Source organism: Urocitellus parryii, chromosome 3 (genome assembly GCF_045843805.1).
Source record: "Urocitellus parryii isolate mUroPar1 chromosome 3, mUroPar1.hap1, whole genome shotgun sequence".
NCBI classification, from domain to species: domain Eukaryota; kingdom Metazoa; phylum Chordata; class Mammalia; order Rodentia; family Sciuridae; genus Urocitellus; species Urocitellus parryii.
This window is the reverse complement of record NC_135533.1, coordinates 212,464,765-212,482,415: the sequence shown is the minus strand read 5'-3', so window position 1 is coordinate 212,482,415 and position 17,651 is coordinate 212,464,765. Positions and strand designations below refer to the sequence as shown.

Below are 17,651 nucleotides of genomic sequence, written 5' to 3'. Positions count from 1 at the left end.
GAAAGTGATTCTTGTCAGTCTCTGCTTGGGGTGACTTCAATAGGAAACAAACCATAGAGACAGAACTTGGAACTACTTTATTGTGCCAAGTTTCAAAGAGCTAGCACAAACCGTGTTTGATTTAGAGTTCCAACTACAAGTATCCATATAGGAGAAAACAGAGGGAAACCTAAAAATGAAAACGGTTACTGGAAACGAACGGTTTAACCCAGAAGAACGAAATTTGGTGAGCCAAGTGGGATTGGTGTATTGATCTTTACCTGCAAGTATCATCAAGATTGGGTGAAAAAATGTTTGCTGAGATTTTAGGAAACTCGTAGTTTCTTGGATCTGTGAGTTCAATGAATCCCATTTCAATGAAAGTGAGTCTCGTCAGTCTCTGCTTGGGCCTACTTCAATAGGAAACAAACCATAGAGAGAGAACTTGGAACTACTTTATTGTGCCAAGTTTCAAAGAGCTAGCACAAACCGTGTTTGATTTAGAGTTCCAACTACATGTATCCATATAGGAGAAAACCGAGTGAAACCTAAAAATGAAAACAATTACTGCAAACGAACAGGTGAACCTACGAGAACGAAATTTGGCGAGCCAAGTGGGATTGGTGTACTGATCATTATCTGCAAGTATCATCAAGATTGGGTAAAGAAATGTTTGCTGAGATTTCAGGAAACTCGTTGTTTTTTGGATCTTATGAGTTCAATGAAACCCATTTCAATGAAAGTGATTCTCGTCAGTCTCTGCTTGTGGTTACTTCAATAGGAAAAAAACCAGACAGACAGAACTTGGAACTATTTTATTCTGCCAAGTTTCAAAGAGCTAGCACAAAGCGTGTTTGATTTAGAGTTCCAACTAATTGTATCCATATAGGAGAAAACAGAGTGAAACCTAAATATGAAAACGGTTACTGCAAACGAAAGGTTTAACCCAGAAGAACGAAATTTGGTGAGCCAAGTGGGATTGGTGTACTGATCATTACCTGCAAGTATCATCAAGATTAGGTCAAAAAATGTTTGCTGAGATTTCAGGAAACTCGTAGCTTTTTGGAAGCTTGGCAACCCCTTTCAATGAAAGTGAGTCTCCTCAGTCTATGCTTGGGTCTACTTCAATAGGAAATAAACAGTAGAGATAGAACTTGGAACTACTTTATTGTGCCAAGTTTCAAAGACCTAGCACAAACCATGTTTGATTTAGAGTTCCAACTACATGTATCCATATAGGAGAAAACAGAGGGAAACCTATGAATGAAAACGGTTACTGCAAACGAACGGTTTAACCCAGAAGAATGAAATTTGGTGAGCCAAGTGGGATTGGTGTACTGATCATTACCTGCAAGTATCATCAAGATTGGGTGAAAAAATGTTTGCTGAGATTTCAGGAAACTCGTAGTTTTTTGGAAGCTTGGCAACCCCTTTCAATGAAAGTGAGTCTCCTCAGTCTCTGCTTGGGGCTACTTCAATAGGAAACAAACCATAGAGATAGAACTTGGATCTATTTTATTGTGCCAAGTTTCAAAGAGCTAGCACAAACCGTGTTCGATTTAGAGTTCCAACTACATGTATCCATATAGGAAAAAACAGAGTGAAACCTAAAAATAAAAACGGTTACTGCAAAGGAACGTGTGAACCTAGGAGAATGAAATTTGGCAAGCCAAGTGGGATTGGTGTACTGATCATTATCTGCAAGTATCATCAAGATTGGGTAAAAAAAAGTTTGCTGTGATTTCAGGAAACTGGTTGATTTTGGATCTACGAGTTCAATGAAACCCATTTCAATGAAAGTGATTCTCGTCAGTCTCTGCTTGAGGTTACTTCAATAGGAAAAAAACCATAGAGACAGAACTTGGAACTATTTTATCTTGCCAAGTTTCAAACAGCTAGCCCAAAGCGTGTTTGATTTAGAGTTCCAACTAATTGTATCCATATAGGAGAAAACAGAGTGAAACCTAAAAATGAAAACGGTTACTGCAAACGAACGGTTTAACCCAGAAGAACGAAATTAGGTGAGCCAAGTGGGATTGGTGTACTGATCATTACCTGCAAGTATCATCAAGACTGGTGTAAAAAAGTTTGCTGAGATTTCAGGAAACTCGTAGTTTTTTGGAAGCTTGGCAACCCCATTCAATGAAAATGATTCTGGTCAGTCTCTGCTTGGGGCTACTTCAATAGGAAACAAACCATAGAGATAGAACTTGGAACTACTTTATTGTGCCAAGTTTCAAAGAGCTAGCACAAACCGTGTTTTATTTAGAGTTCCAACTAATTCTATCCATATAGGAGAAAACAGAGTGAAACCTAAAAATGAAAACGATTACTGCAAACGAACAGGTGAACCTAGAAGAACGAAATTTGGTGAGCCAAGTGGGATTGGTGTACTGATCTTTACCTGCAATTATCATCAAGATTGGGTGAAAAAATGTTTGCAGATATTTCAGGAAACTCGTAGTTTTTTGGAAGCTTGGCAACCCCTTTCAATGAAAGTGAGTCTCGTCAGTCTATGCTTGGGGCTACTTCAATAGGAAACAAACCACAGAGATAGAACTTGGAACTACTTTATTATGCCAAGTTTCAAAGAGCCAGCCCAAACCGTGTTTGATTTAGAGTTCCAACTACATGTATCCAATTAGGAGAAAACAGAGTAAAACCTAAAAATAAAAACGGTTACTGCAAACGAACGTGTGAACCTAGAAGAACGAAATTTGGCTAGCCAAGTGGGATTGGTGTACTGATCATTATCTGAAAGTATCATCAAGTTTGGGTGAAAAAAAGTTTGCTGAGATTTCAGGAAACTCGTTGTTTTTTGGATCTACTAGTTCAATGAAACCCATTTCAATGAAAGTGATTCTCGTCAGTCTCTGCTTGAGGTTACTTCAATAGGAAAAAAAACATAGAGACAGAACTTGGAACTATTTTATCTTGCAAGTTTCAAAGAGCTAGCCCAAAGCGTGTTTGATTTAGAGTTCCAACTAATTGTATCCATATAGGAGAAAACAGAGTGAAACCTAAAAATGAAAACGGTTACTGCAAACGAACGGTTTAACCCAGAAGAACAAAATTTGGTGAGCCAAGTTGGATTCGTGTACTGATCATTACCTGCAAGTATCATCAAGATTGGTGTAAAAAAGTTTGCTGAGATTTCAGGAAACTCTTAGTTTTTTGGAAGCTTGGCAACCCCATTCAATGAAAATGATTCTCCTCAGTCTCTGCTTGGGGCTACTTCAATAGGAAACAAACCACAGAGATAGAACTTGGAACTACTTTATTATGCCAAGTTTCAAAGAGCCAGCCCAAACCGTGTTTGATTTAGAGTTCCAACTACATGTATCCAATTAGGAGAAAACAGAGTAAAACCTAAAAATAAAAACGGTTACTGCAAACGAACGTGTGAACCTAGAAGAACGAAATTTGGCTAGCCAAGTGGGATTGGTGTACTGATCATTATCTGAAAGTATCATCAAGTTTGGGTGAAAAAAAGTTTGCTGAGATTTCAGGAAACACGTTGTTTTTTGGATCTACTAGTTCAATGAAACCCATTTCAATGAAAGTGATTCTCGTCAGTCTCTGCTTGAGGTTACTTCAATAGGAAAAAAACCATAGAGACAGAACTTGGAACTATTTTATCTTGCAAGTTTCAAAGAGCTAGCCCAAAGCGTGTTTGATTTAGAGTTCCAACTAATTGTATCCATATAGGAGAAAACAGAGTGAAACCTAAAAATGAAAACGGTTACTGCAAACGAACGGTTTAACCCAGAAGAACAAAATTTGGTGAGCCAAGTTGGATTCGTGTACTGATCATTACCTGCAAGTATCATCAAGATTGGTGTAAAAAAGTTTGCTGAGATTTCAGGAAACTCTTAGTTTTTTGGAAGCTTGGCAACCCCATTCAATGAAAATGATTCTCCTCAGTCTCTGCTTGGGGCTACTTCAATAGGAAACACACCATAGAGATAGAACTTGGAACTACTTTATTGTGCCAAGTTTCAAAGAGCTAGCACAAACCGTGTTTGATTTAGTGTTCCAACTACATGTATCCATATAGGAGAAAACAGAGGGAAACCTAAAAATGAAAACGGTTACTGGAAAGGAACGGTTTAACCCAGAAGAACTAAATTTGGTGAGCCAAGTGGGATTGGTGTACTGATCTTTACCTGCAAGTATCATCAAGATTGGGTGAAAAAATGTTTGCTGAGATTTCAGGAAACTCGTAGTTTTTTGGATCTACGAGTTCAATGAAACCCTTTTCAATGAACGTGATTCTCGTCAGTCTCTGCTTGGGGTTACTTCAATAGGAAACAAACCATAGAGACAGAACTTGGAACTATTTTATTTTTGTGCCAAGTTTCAAAGAGCTAGCACAAAACGTGTTTGATTTAGAGTTCCATCTACATGTATCCATATAGGAGAAACCAGAGTGAAACCTAAAAATGAAAACGGTTATTGCAAACGAACGGTTTAACCCAGAAGAATGAAATTTGGTGAGCCAAGTGGGATTGGTGTACTCATCATTACCTGCAAGTATCATCAAGATTGGGTCAAAAAATGTTTGCTGAGATTTCAGGAAACTCGTAGTTTTTTGGAAGCTTGGCAACCCCTTTCAATGAAAGTGATTCTCGTTAGTCTCTGCTTGGGGCTACTTCAATAGGAAACAAACCATAGAGATAGAACTTGGAACTACTTTATTGTGCCAAGTTTCAAAGAGCTAGCACAAACCGTGTTTGATTTAGAGTTCCAACTACATGTATCCATATAGGAGAAAACAGAGTGAAACCTAAAAATGAAAACGGTTACTGCAAACGAACTGTTTAACCCAGAAGAATTAAATTTGGTGAGCCAAGTGGGATTGGTGTACTGATCATTACCTGCAAGTATCATCAAGATTGGGTGAAAAAATGTTTGCTGAGATTTCAGGAAACTCGTAGTTTTTTGGAAGCTTGGCAACCACTTTCAATGAAAGTGAGTCTCGTTAGTCTATGCTTGGGGCTACTTCAATAGGAAACAAACCATAGAGATAGAACTTGGAACTACTTTATTGTGCCCAGTTTCAAAGAGCTAGCACAAACTGTGTTTGATTTAGAGTTCCAACTACATGTATCCATATAGGAGAAAACAGAGTGAAACCTAAAAATGAAAACGGTTACTGCAAAGGAAGGGTTTAACCCAGAAGAACGAAATCTCTGAACTGCTTCTCTGACATTTCATCAACTTCACTGATATTATGGGTTCTGATATTATAGTGTCCTGGTTTGTTTGGGGGCACTTTCCTCCCTTGTTTTTTTACGTTGTCTGTGTGTCTGCCTTTCTTGCAGTTTGGATCTGAGATGTTAGTTTCTTTTCTATATTTTTGTGGTACCTGTGCAGTATGTCTTCACCTCACCTTGATGTTGGGCTTCCAGACCCTGCTGGTGTCCTCAATAAATGCTACTACATCCTGGATCTGGGTCCTGCTTAAGTTGGAATGGGTGGGTCTGGGCCGCTGGGCTTGACCTCCTGTGGTAGTCTGCTGGTTGGAAGGGGAAGTCCTGCACCAATGGCTAGACTCTGGTGGTGTCTGCCCTGCTTGTGGAGGAGTGAACCAGGACCACTGAGAGCAGGGATCCTGGGTAGGTTGGTGTGGGTGGATCTGGGCAGCTGGGATTATAGGTGGCTTATAGTACACTTTAATGTTTTAATATGTACTATATCACAACTTGAAAAGTTTAGTAATTATTTGTGTATAATTGGTTTTCTTTGGAATCATATGTATATATATACCTATATTGTCTTTAAAAGCATTCTGAAAATCAGGATTGATAGCTTTGTCAGACGGCTAAAGAGATCCATGTTGGTGGGATTAACTATGTGATAAGCATGAGTTGGTGGGTCAGGGTAGAGCTCAGTGGTAGAGCACTTTGCCTAGCATGTGTGAGGCACTGGGTTTGATTCTTAGCACCTCATATAAATATGTAAAATAAAGGTCCATTGACAACTTAAAAAAGAAAAAAGTTAAGAACCCTAGGCAAAGCTGCTCTGTTAGTGAAGTCTGATTTCAGTTTTGCTTTATGGTGTTATGGCTTGAAACTAGGGCCTTGTGTATGCTAGGGAAGCACTACGGATTTAGTTTTTAAACTACAGACTATTGAGAATCATGAGTAGTGTGACTGCATTGGCCTAATATAAGGAGGCTTAATGGTCAACAGTTGGAGAGAACTGCTGTTGCTAAGTACTTGTCCATCTGCTCTTTTTTAAATTTTTAAAAATTTATTCTGATTTGTTATACAGGATGGCAGAATGCAATTCATTTTATATTACACATGTAGAACACAATTTTTCAAGACACTGGTTATACACAAAGTATTTTCACACCATTCATGTCTTATACATGTACTTAGGGTAATGATGTCTAACTCATTCCACCATCATTCCTATCCCTCTCTTGCTCCCTCCTCTCTTTTCCCCTCCCTCCCCTTATGTCCATCTGCTTTTGTCATGTGTCTACAACAAAATAGTCCTGAATGGCAATCATTTTAGCTTCTGGTTCTTACCCACAACTCTCCCCTTCCACTAGCTTTAGGATACTTTTGCTATGTTTAGAAATCCTCATACTGAAGCCCAGCTGCTAATATTGAAACTTCCAAGAATGTACAACTCGTTACTATGCTTATTTGTGTTGATCTAAATCATAGGACATCAAAATCCTCCAGACATCAGCAAAAAATACAATTCCTGTTTTAGTGAGTTGCCATGTTATTGGAACAGTCTAGATAAAGAAACAACATCTGTGACAGCTTCCCTGTCTGAATTGTGTTGGGCAGCAGGAATTCTGTTTGATTCTGCTGAAATCTAATTAATAAATTTAGATTATTTGAGCTAAATGATTTTTGTGTCATAGTGGGCCACAGATTGTAAAGACATACATGTAACACCAAATGTAATTGAATAAATATGGCTTTTAAGAAATATTATCCTTAGATATAAGTTGATGGAAAGGCAGAGGGAAAACCTTCATACAAAACCCTAATATCCAATTATATAAGGACAACTTTCTGTTTGAATCCTAAGGTCTTGCATATTTAAGATAAGTAATTTATGAGGATATGCACCAGGAACTATATGGCTCAGTTAAAAATGAAGAAGTTTCAAATACAGTGTGGTGAAAATGGTGAAGTCATTTTTATTTTCAGTGCTTTGACAAAATACCCCATAAAATTCAAAACTTCTACCATTATACAAAAATAGGTGTCTACAAGTGATATCTTCTGTCTTCATCACCAGTAGCAAATATATTAAGCAGAAACATGTAATTTCAGTAGCCTTAAATGAAAAGTGCAGGACACCGCAAGCTACACATTCAGCAGTATCATATCGGCAAAAGTTTAATCTTTTCACCCATTTGATAAATACACAATGTTTATAATTTAATCATTTAAATTAACATTCCGCAAATATACATGTAATTTAGTGATTATTGTGCATGAATACATACACAATGCTTGTATGTACAAATTCCAGTTTGTTTTCATGTGCAAGAGATCTGATACAATCATAAGCTGTGTTTGTTTTGGTCCCATTAAATATTCACAATATAAAAGCACAAAAGAATCTTCGATTTACAAAAGAGAATTTGTTTAAAATCACTTCAACTTTTGATGTTTTTAAAGTATTATCTTCTCATACCACTATGAAATGTAGTAGTTGAACCTGTAAGAGAAAAACAAGACATTTTGCATGATTTTAAATTAGATTGTTCTATATAAATTAGCTGGTATAGATAACAAAAAGATTACTCTTAACTCTCCATCAGAAAAAATGCCCTTTGTTCCTTAAACGTCTTATTCATAGTTCAACTGATTTTTAAAGAGATTTTGACTATACTTACAAGTCATCAAGAGTGGTTCTAAAGCAAGGAATTAAGAATCATGCTAATATAAAGTGTTCTAAAGGTTGAAGTTCTATATATTTTTCGTATATCCTAAAAAATATTTTGGTCTTCAGATTCTGGGTCTTATGAAATTTGGATGCTTAAAACAAAACAAACCTTTAACCAACAAACAGACTTCAACTATAATAATGAGAGTTTCCTAGTATTACAAGTTACTTGTGTTAAACACATGAATTTTTTGAATGAATGAATGAAGAGATAACTACTAACTCAATCTGATATTAGTCCACAGAGTTTGTGGGACTAGCAGGAAAAGAGAATCATTAATAAAAGTTAAAAAAAAACTATAAAAGGAGACTGAATACAATTCAAACTAAAATGATTCAAAATCTCTGGATCAGAAGTGAACTAAAGGAAGACAGGGAAAAGAAGTTTTCTCATAATGAATAGAGAATCCACTTCTGTTATCAAGTATGACACTTCAGGTATATTTTTGAGGAAAGAAAATTAGGAATTTTTTTTTTTTGGATCACTCTTAAAAGCACCAGGCAGTAGTAGGGATAATGGTTGTACTAAGTGATCAATCCTCTTCCTCACCAGTATCTGTATGCCTCACCACTTTCTACCATGCATTACCTCAGAGCACCTTCGCACATTAGTCTTCAATCATGTATTTTCTATGAGCAATCTACTGAATGAAGAGATTGTAGGGGAATTATTTGGGGGTGGGCAGGATTTGAGGTGATATATCATGTCTTGAATACTCTAAAGTTAGTTGCGCTGCTGGTTACACAGTTTAAGCTTTACCTAACTTGGTAAGTGAAGTAGATTTTATTCTAAACAATGAGGGTTAAGGAGTTTCAAAATGAGGAGAGCTGTGGGTCTAGCACTATGGCACTACCAATAAGTGGTTAAACTTAAGCACCTGTCTGTACAGTTCCAAGTCTTCTTTGTAGTGCCTCTAGCCAAGTGATATAATCTGCCAGGGCTCTATCGGGATCATAATTCTGAAGGTGAGAGCACACTGTGGAACCAGGATTTAAATCAGCTAGGGTGCCTGGAGACCTAAGGATTAAAAGCAATGTACATGAACCAAATTACCCAGAAACAGTGCAATCACATCACACACCTGCATCCTCCCCCACCCCGGAAGGCAGGCCAAGTACATATTATATGATCTATATCCCCCATGCTTCTAAGTTTGGGATGGGAAAGAAATTGGTCTTCAATAAATTCAAAGAAGCTAGGGCTTCATGAAAATGCCAAGTATAAAACCTGTCAGTTTGTCAGTAAATGCTGGATATGTAAAAATGCATCTGTCATGCAGACTAACATTTTCTCTAACGGCCAGGGACTTATCAATTTTAATCAACACTTTTTCCAATGTCTAACTATGGCATATAGTAAGCAACATTTGATCAGCTCTGTTTCCGTTAACCTTAGAAACCATTTACAAATTTAAAACCTAGCTTTGATTCTGGGCCATAGGTTAAACAAATTACAACTAAAGATGTCCATCTGCCAAAGTCCTATCAGTGTCCATCTTTCTCTGTTAAATATTAATACATTTAATTCTTACCTATTTTGAAACGGTAAAAGGCACCTAGGAGAATCCAGATCTGATCTTGAGCGGTATGTTGTTGGTCTTGGTTCTCCATCTAGTTCTAGTTCACCAGAAGAATGATAAAATGGGTCAGTCTTTTCAGCATCTTAATGTAATGCAAGATGTTAAGATAACAAAGCAAAACACAACAAAAACTAAAAACCAAGCCCTTGAACATTTCTACAAAACAGTATTATACCATGTGTATATAGTGTATTATACCATGCTGTCTTACTTATAATGATAATTTTCAATTATTCTTGCTAAAGAAGAGATAAAACTTAAGCTTTCAATATTGTTATTGAAATTGAGTATTTCTGGTATCTGAACTATGCTTCAAAGAAAAACTACTGAACTGGAGTATTTTATTTCTAAAAGACCTCAATCTTAGGGTTTCTGAATGTGTTATCATTTGGGGGAAAAGATAATGTGGAAAAGAAAAATTAGACTAATGTAACCAGGTCCTTTATGACTCCACTCTCCTTTTATAGGAAAAAAATTGAAATCAAGATTTGCTAATTTTTGGTATGACACAGATAAAAATTTCTCAGTGCAAGCATTTATATTTCAAAATACTTTCATGGAAATTTCCCTTTTCTCTGTACTCTGTGCTCTCCCACTTTTGACCTCATCCTTATATCCCAAATGTTCAAGCCCTAATGTTCTTTCTACTTCATTCTAGGTGTAGAGAGAAGGAATTTTAACTGTTCTTATTTTTATACAACGTAGTAGTAAACTCAAATGATTTGAGTATTATTAGATCATGAAAACTTCAAACCATAACTGTTTTACATGACTAATAGCTATTCTCTCTTGAACCCAGAGCCTTAAGTGCCCCTACTGGGCAGCACTACTGGGTAATCTGGGACAAATACCATGTGTTTTCCAGTGCTCAATTTTTCATCTGTAAAGTGAGAATAATAGTAATTGTGATTACATCAGATTGGCAGAATATATGAAAAAAGCAGGGCTTAGTATAGACCAGCGCCCATAAAAATCAGCAATTCTTATTCTCTTTAAAACAGTGAAGTCCCTAGCCTTGTTAGTTATAAGCTCCTTTATCTTTGGAAAACACTGGCTTCAGAATTTGCTATTTGGAAGATATTACATTTTCAATAATTTTAGAGGGCTGTAAATGTAGAAATATGCTATTTTGACTTTACCTGGATTCAGTTCAAAGCCATCCCTGTTAACATTGGTAGAACCAGAATCTGTGACTTGCTGCCACCGTTGAACCAAAATTTTCATTCTAAAAAAAAGATTCCAAGATAAGACATCAGAGCATATCTATAAAGATCATAAAATATACTTTCTACAAAAATCATTTAAATATGAGCACAGATCAGATTTCAACAATCACAATTTCCTAATCCAAAACTATGTACATGCGCCTGGGTTGATGGCAAAATTAACTGGAACAGAAGAACACAGTTGTAAGCTCCCCTCACCTCATTTCCAAGGGGAAACAGAGGTCTTTGGTGTTGCCAGAATCAGGTTCTAGCTTTACAGATTAATGAGACAGGAAGAGATGGAGGGCAAAAAATACACAGAAAGAAAGTAGCCGCAGGAAACAGAATAGTGGATGATAGGTAGATGAGAGGAAAAAAGAATAAAAGGACCCATAAAAGGGAGCTGGGAAAGCTGGAGGATGGGTGAGGCCATGTGACCAGGAACAAAAAACAATGCTGGCTTTAAATGAATGGGGGTATTAATGTCATCATACAGCTGCATTAGGTTTGCTGTGTGGCCCATCTTGGCTTAGAGAGCTTTCTGGAGTGCCAGGGCTCTGTCAGGATCATAATTCTGAAGGTGAAAGCACACTGTGGAACCAGTCTGTTTCAAGACTCAATTTTAAGAGAGTCAAAATATAAGTCTCCCCAAATTCCTCTAATCAAAATGACTGGCTAACTCCTGAGACTTCACATGAGTGTCTCCTAAGTTCTGAGTATATGGCCCTTCCCCAACAGAAAGTGAGCTGTCTTTGGATTTCAGGCAGGTATTACATCTTTTTCATCAATGTATCTGCCAGTGATTACCCTTTGTTTGCCAGACACAAGGTGATGTTGGGAATGAGAAGTGGGAAAGGAGAAACTGGAGTGTGAGACTACAATAAGTAGAAGAGGCAGGCACGGTGGAAGACCTGATCTGCTTTTAGAGAGCCAGCATGGGTGCAATAGAGAGACCAGGCTAATTGTCCCTACTGGGTTTATAATAACCCCTCCTTGTCCTGTTTTTCTCATTTGTGAACTGACATTTGGAACTAAGGAAACTCAAGTTTCCAGTTTAAAAACACAGAAACAAAAGCAAAACTCACATTTTTCAGAAGAAGAAGAAGAAAAAAAAGCAAAATCCTTTGAAGAAGCATCAAATGTGACCTGGCAAGAACTACTTTAAGAAACAAAATTCCTTTGGGACTCTGCTGAGTTTCAGAGAAATAAAAAGGAGGGAACACATGGAGAAGCTTAAGTGTCTGAGTGATCTTTTTAAAATTTATTTTATTTTTTTAGTTGTAGATGGACACAAACCTTTATTTTTATGTGGTGCTGGGGATCATCCCAAACCCAGTGCCTCACACATGCTAGCCAAGCGCCCTACCACTGAGCCTCAGCCCCAGCCCCCGATTATCTTATCTACTAGTTAAGAGGACAGTAGTGGTTCATGACTACAAGGTAGTTTCAACCACATATGGAATGAATGCCAAAGTTCCTAGCTTGTAACTACTAGGAAAAGAGTGACAAAAGCACTAGCAGAATCCCTGAAGGCCAACCTTGGACCTGAATGCAGAGGTAGACCAGGGCTTTCCAGAGTTGGGTAAAAAACAGGTTATTTTAGTAGGAAAGGAAGACAGATGTATGCCGGCCTGAGGTGTGATTTTTCAAAAAAAAAAAAAAACTTTTCCTTTTTATGATCTCTCTTATGTCTATGTATGTATAAGCTAGTTCATGGGTCTATTCAAATTAAAAAATGACAATTGGACTGGATGTGCCAGTTTGAGTCACCAGCTGCATGTACCTAAGAAGGCCCTTTCCAAAGGGTATATTTACACAGTACAGAATAAAGAGTCCTTGCTAAAAGGATGAAAACCCAGAGAGAAATTTATATTTTAGGGATGGCAAAGAAATCCTATACAAACTTTTTTTTTTCTTCCCTTAGTATTTACACCAACAAATATATCCTTTTCATAAGCGTTATATCTTCAAATACTGTGTATTTTGGCTAACTAAATTCTGAAACATATTGAGATCATAAAGATTAAGTTCATATTGGCTGGAGGTAAAATAAAGATCACAAGTATATCTTATACAAGTCTCAAATAGAACTGAGGGCCACAATACTGTTTGGGCCAAAACAATCTTAAACTTATAATTTGGAAAAATTGGGGATTTTCACCCTCTACTGTAGTTTTTTCCTATAAATAACAAAATCACATGCTACTTAAACAACATGTATTTTATTTTTATAATATCTGCATAATATTTATGACAAAAGTACTCCAATTCCTTCACTAATACACGTTTATAATAAGGAAGTGTGGTATACCTGAATGCTTCTAATTCCTTTAGATGCTTATGCTGTGCCTTGAGTGTTGTTTCAAGTTCCAATTCCGTTTGTGCAAGTTCATTTTTTAGTTCAGCAACTACCAGGTGTTCTTGAAGTTCACTTGCTTTGTCTTTCATATTGCTGAGCTCCACTTGCATCTCCAGAATTTGAGACTGCTTCTGCTGCATAGTATATTCCAAAAGTTCTAAAGAAAAAATGATCAATATTTATAATTTAACCTAGTAACTCCTATTTGGTTTATAAATATTTTATTGATAAGAACTGATTTGTAACATAGGAGATAACTGCAAAGCAATCATGAAAGGATTACAGTCCCCAAAGTTTAATACAAATAAACTTTATGCATGTTTTCCTCATAGTGGTAGTAGCCAAGATTTCAGAAGTATTTATGAAAATAATAAAAGTTTAACAACAGGGGCTGGGGTTGTGGCTCAGTGGTAGAGTGCTTGCCTAGCATGCATGAGGCACTGGGTTTTATCCTCAGCACCACGTAAATGTAAAAACAAAGATATGTGTCCACCTAAAACTAAAATATATAAAAAAATTAAAAAAATTTTCTTTATTTATTAATTTTAGTTGTAGATGGACACAATACTTTTATTTATTTATTTTTATGTGGTGCTGGGGATTGAACCCAGTGCCTCACTCAGTTAGCCACAACCGCAGCCCTCCAAGAACTTTTGAAAATCACACATAGTACTTGTAGGAGTTATTCATGTATCTATGACTATAATGGTTGCTTCTTTTGTTCAGCCTCTCTTTGCAGACAGTCCTTAGGAACTTTACTTTTATAATTGTTCCAGAAATAGAAGTCCAAACTCCAGTTGAGATCTTGTTTTTTTCAATAAAAAGGAACCAAAACCTCCATAATACACATCTGTTACAATGAAAACAAACTCAAGAATTTAAATCTCGGCCAGGTGTGGTGGTGCAAGCCTGTAATCCTAGTGGCGCAGGAGGATCATGAGTTCAAAGCCAGCCTCAGGAATGGTGAGGTGCTAAGCAACTCAGTGAGACTCTGTCTTTACATAAAATATAAAAGAGGGCTCAGTGGTTGAGTTCAATGCCTGAACTAAAATCTTAGACATGTTAAATAAGAACAGGTTACAAAATATGCATCAGGATCCTGTTTTTATGACAAAAAATATACTTATGTACATATGCACATTGAAAAGGTCTGTAGACATATTTACTTGGGTGTTAAATAGTCATTAAATTTTAGCAAAGTTCATCAACAGACATTACAATTAGTAAGAATTATATTACAAGAAGGACATAACATTGACTTTAGATGATAATCATGTTAATTTAGCTTTTAAAACTATTTCTTAGGGGTAGAGGTTAATAATTTACACATATAAACATGAATCTACAGAGATAAGACTTCAATAGCATTCTATATAAACAATATTAATTCCCTTTAAAACTTTTCAATTAAGCCTTTGTCTACAGGGATATGTTTAATTTAACTTATTATACCTGTTTTCTCTGAAGAATTTTAACATGATTCAGCTTTTCAATGACAAATTTTGAGCTTGTGTTGTGATTTTAAAGTCTGCAAAAGCACAGGTGTTTCTATCATTACTACATGAAACAGTTACTAAAGATGCATGTGTCCTCAATAGATATGATAAGAATTTAATAACGATTTCCATTTATAGTTAAATTAAATAGACTTTTATCAGAAAGTGGGGAAAAGATCCAAGCAAGCATATCACAAAAACAATAATCCAAATAGTTGATAATCATATGAAAAAGCACTAAGCCACTTGAATAATTAAAATCAATTAAAACTACAATTATGTACTGCACGCCAAACGGATTGGCAGCAAAGGTCTAACAATACCGGAAAGTTGGCAAAGTTGTATATAAGACAACTCTCACATACTGCTAGTGCATGCACAAATTGACAAAAGTACTTTTTAAAAAAATATTTATTTTTTAGTTGTAGTTGGGCACAATATCTTTATTTTTAATTTATTTTTATGTGGTGCTGAGGATCAAACCCAGGGCCTCCAATGTGCTAGGTGAGCACTCTACCTGTGAGCCACAACTGCAGCCCCTAAAAAAAACTACTCTTTAAAATAGTTTGGTGTTCTCTAATAAATTTAAAGATATGAATCCTATGACCCAGCAATTTCACTCCTAGAAAGACATAAGTACAATTGCATCAGAAGTACAATTGCATCAGAAATTGTGGACACTTTGCAACAGTGTCCACAACAGCATTGACTCTAATAGCTAAAAAGCAGAAACAATCCAAATCTAATCAACTACAGAATGAAATATTATATAAGTTGTAGAATATCCAAACAAGAGCATTCTATATGGTAACAAAAATGAACTATAGATAAATGCAGTAAGTTGGGATAATTCAGGAAGGTGACAGAAGCAAGACATAAAATATACAGATAAAGTTCAAAAATAGAAAAACTAACATGATTTTGGAATATATAAATTAGTAATAAAACTAAAGAAAAATCAGGATAACCTCTAAGTTTCTAAAGAGGGGGTGGCTTTAGGATGTGGGCAATGTTCTACTTCTTAACACAAGCAATGTCTCCTCCACAGACATTCATATAATAATGTTATACTGGGGCTGGAGTTGTGGCTCAGCAGTAGAGTGCTTGCCTAGCATGTGCGAGGCCCTGGGTTCAATCCTCAGCACCACATATAAATATTAAAAAAAATTTAAAAAAGAATGTCATACTGAAGAGTTGAATTGTTCACTTTTCTGTATGTTGTTATAGTTAAATTTTTAAAAAGAGGGATTAAAAAAGAAATGGCTACTTTCATTATGGATTTCCTTTTCCTTTAGGTAGTTATCCTCTAGTATGTAAAACACCTTTCTTAATGTACAGCTTTAAGAGAGTTCAACATCTCTAGCAATTAGAGAAATGCAAATCAAAACTACTCTAAGATTTCATCTTACTCCTGTCAGAATGGCAATCAATCATCAAGAATACAGGCAACAACAAATGTTGGCGAGGATGTGGTGGAAAAGGCATACTCATACATTGCTGGAGGGACTGCAAATTGGTGCAACCACTATGGAAAGCAGTATGGAGATTCCTCAGAAAACTGGGAATGGAACCACCCTTTGACCCAGCTATCCCATTCCTTGGTTTATATACCCAAAGGACTTAAAATCAGCACCCTATAGTGATGCAGCTGTATCAATGTTTATAGCAGCTCAATTCACAATAGCTTATCTATGGAACCAACCTAGGTGTCAATCAACAGATGAATGGATAAAGAAAATGTGGTATATATACTCAATGGAATATTATTCAGAGCTTTAAAGAAGAGTGAAATTATGGCATTTGCCAGAAAATGGTTGGAGTAGGAGAATACCATGGTAAGCAAAATAAGCCAGTCCCATAAAACCAAAGGCCAAATGTTTTCTCTAATTTGTGAATGCTAATTCACAATAAGGTGGGGGGTAGTAGGGAAGAATAGGGTTACCTTAGATTAGGTAGAGGGAAGTGATGGGAGAAGAGGGGAGGAAATGTGGGGATAGGAAAGATAGTAGAATGAAACAGATATTATTACTGTATGTATATATGTGACTACATGACCAATATGATTCTTCAACATGTATACTCAGAAAAATGAGAAATTATATCCCATCTATGCATGATATATCAAAGTGCATAAATGCATTCTACTGTCATGTATAACTAATTAAAACAAACAAAGAAACAAAAAGAGACCATGAAATTAATTTGTTTAACTTGGTCAAGGTAAGGCTACTGTATTTAAAATTAGATACAGCTGTTTAAAACCAATTTGACAATCCTCTAGCCACTATAGTAATTAATACAATTAATGTTATGAAAATGAGAAATCAATACCACTAAAAGGAAATGTTTTAACTGAGTAATAATAATGTAGAGTGAAATATTTTCACCCATTTGTGAAATTATATGAATCTGTTTTGTAACATACCTAGGTTTGGTTTATCATTTTCTTGTTCTCTTTTCAAGGTCATTTTCTTGTCATTAATTTGAGCACGTAGTACTTCAATTTCAGATAATAAGCTTCTTCTGTCTATTTTTTGGAGATATTCCATAGCTGCTTGATATTCAATACCCTTTTTGTAACAAAGGAAAAGAAAAAAATCAAGTGAAGAGAGTTGTAAAGATAATAAAATTAACAACAAGAAGTCTGAAGAACAAATGAACCACACATGCTAAAGTTTTTTTCTTTTAAAAATTTCATTATTTTTCTTGTCTAAAATATGGGAAGATTTCTTGCAGATAGATGCTTCTTTACCTCTAAATACTGTAGTGTATTTCCTAAAAATAAGAGCACTCTTTTACATAACTGCAGTACAATGATTAAAAGAGTAATTAACTTATCATAATATTATCTGGTATAGAGAGTTTATTCAAATTTTGCCAAAAGTTCTTTAAGAAAAAAAAAGTGATTCATTCCTTTGTCTTTTGTGATCTTAAATTTTTTGAAGAGTACAGACAGGTTATTTTGTTACATGTCCATTAATTTAAAAAAACTTTTTTGGACTAATGTAAGTCAAAGTACTTGAGGGGTTCAGCCAGCTTTCCCCAATAATAGCTTGTATAATCAGAGCACATTATCAAAACTAAGAAACTGACATGGATACAATTCTAT

The 17,651-nt window shown here is 35.8% G+C and overlaps 1 protein-coding gene across 1 annotated transcript in view; it reads right to left on the bottom strand.

Moving 5' to 3' along the window:
• Nucleotides 1-7,022: 7,022 nt before the first annotated feature.
• LOC144253892 (A-kinase anchor protein 9-like) overlaps nt 7,023-17,651 on the bottom strand; it is a 110,443-nt gene continuing 99,814 nt past the window's right edge. Inside the window, exons 30-35 of the mRNA XM_077796552.1 lie at nt 16,968-17,112; nt 12,999-13,203; nt 10,622-10,707; nt 9,435-9,519; nt 8,781-8,920; nt 7,023-7,674 (exon numbers count right to left, since the gene is read on the bottom strand). Of these exons, the coding sequence (XP_077652678.1) occupies nt 7,637-7,674; nt 8,781-8,920; nt 9,435-9,519; nt 10,622-10,707; nt 12,999-13,203; nt 16,968-17,112 (699 nt within the window). The 3' untranslated portion in view covers nt 7,023-7,636. The remainder of the gene's footprint in view (nt 7,675-8,780; nt 8,921-9,434; nt 9,520-10,621; nt 10,708-12,998; nt 13,204-16,967; nt 17,113-17,651) is intronic.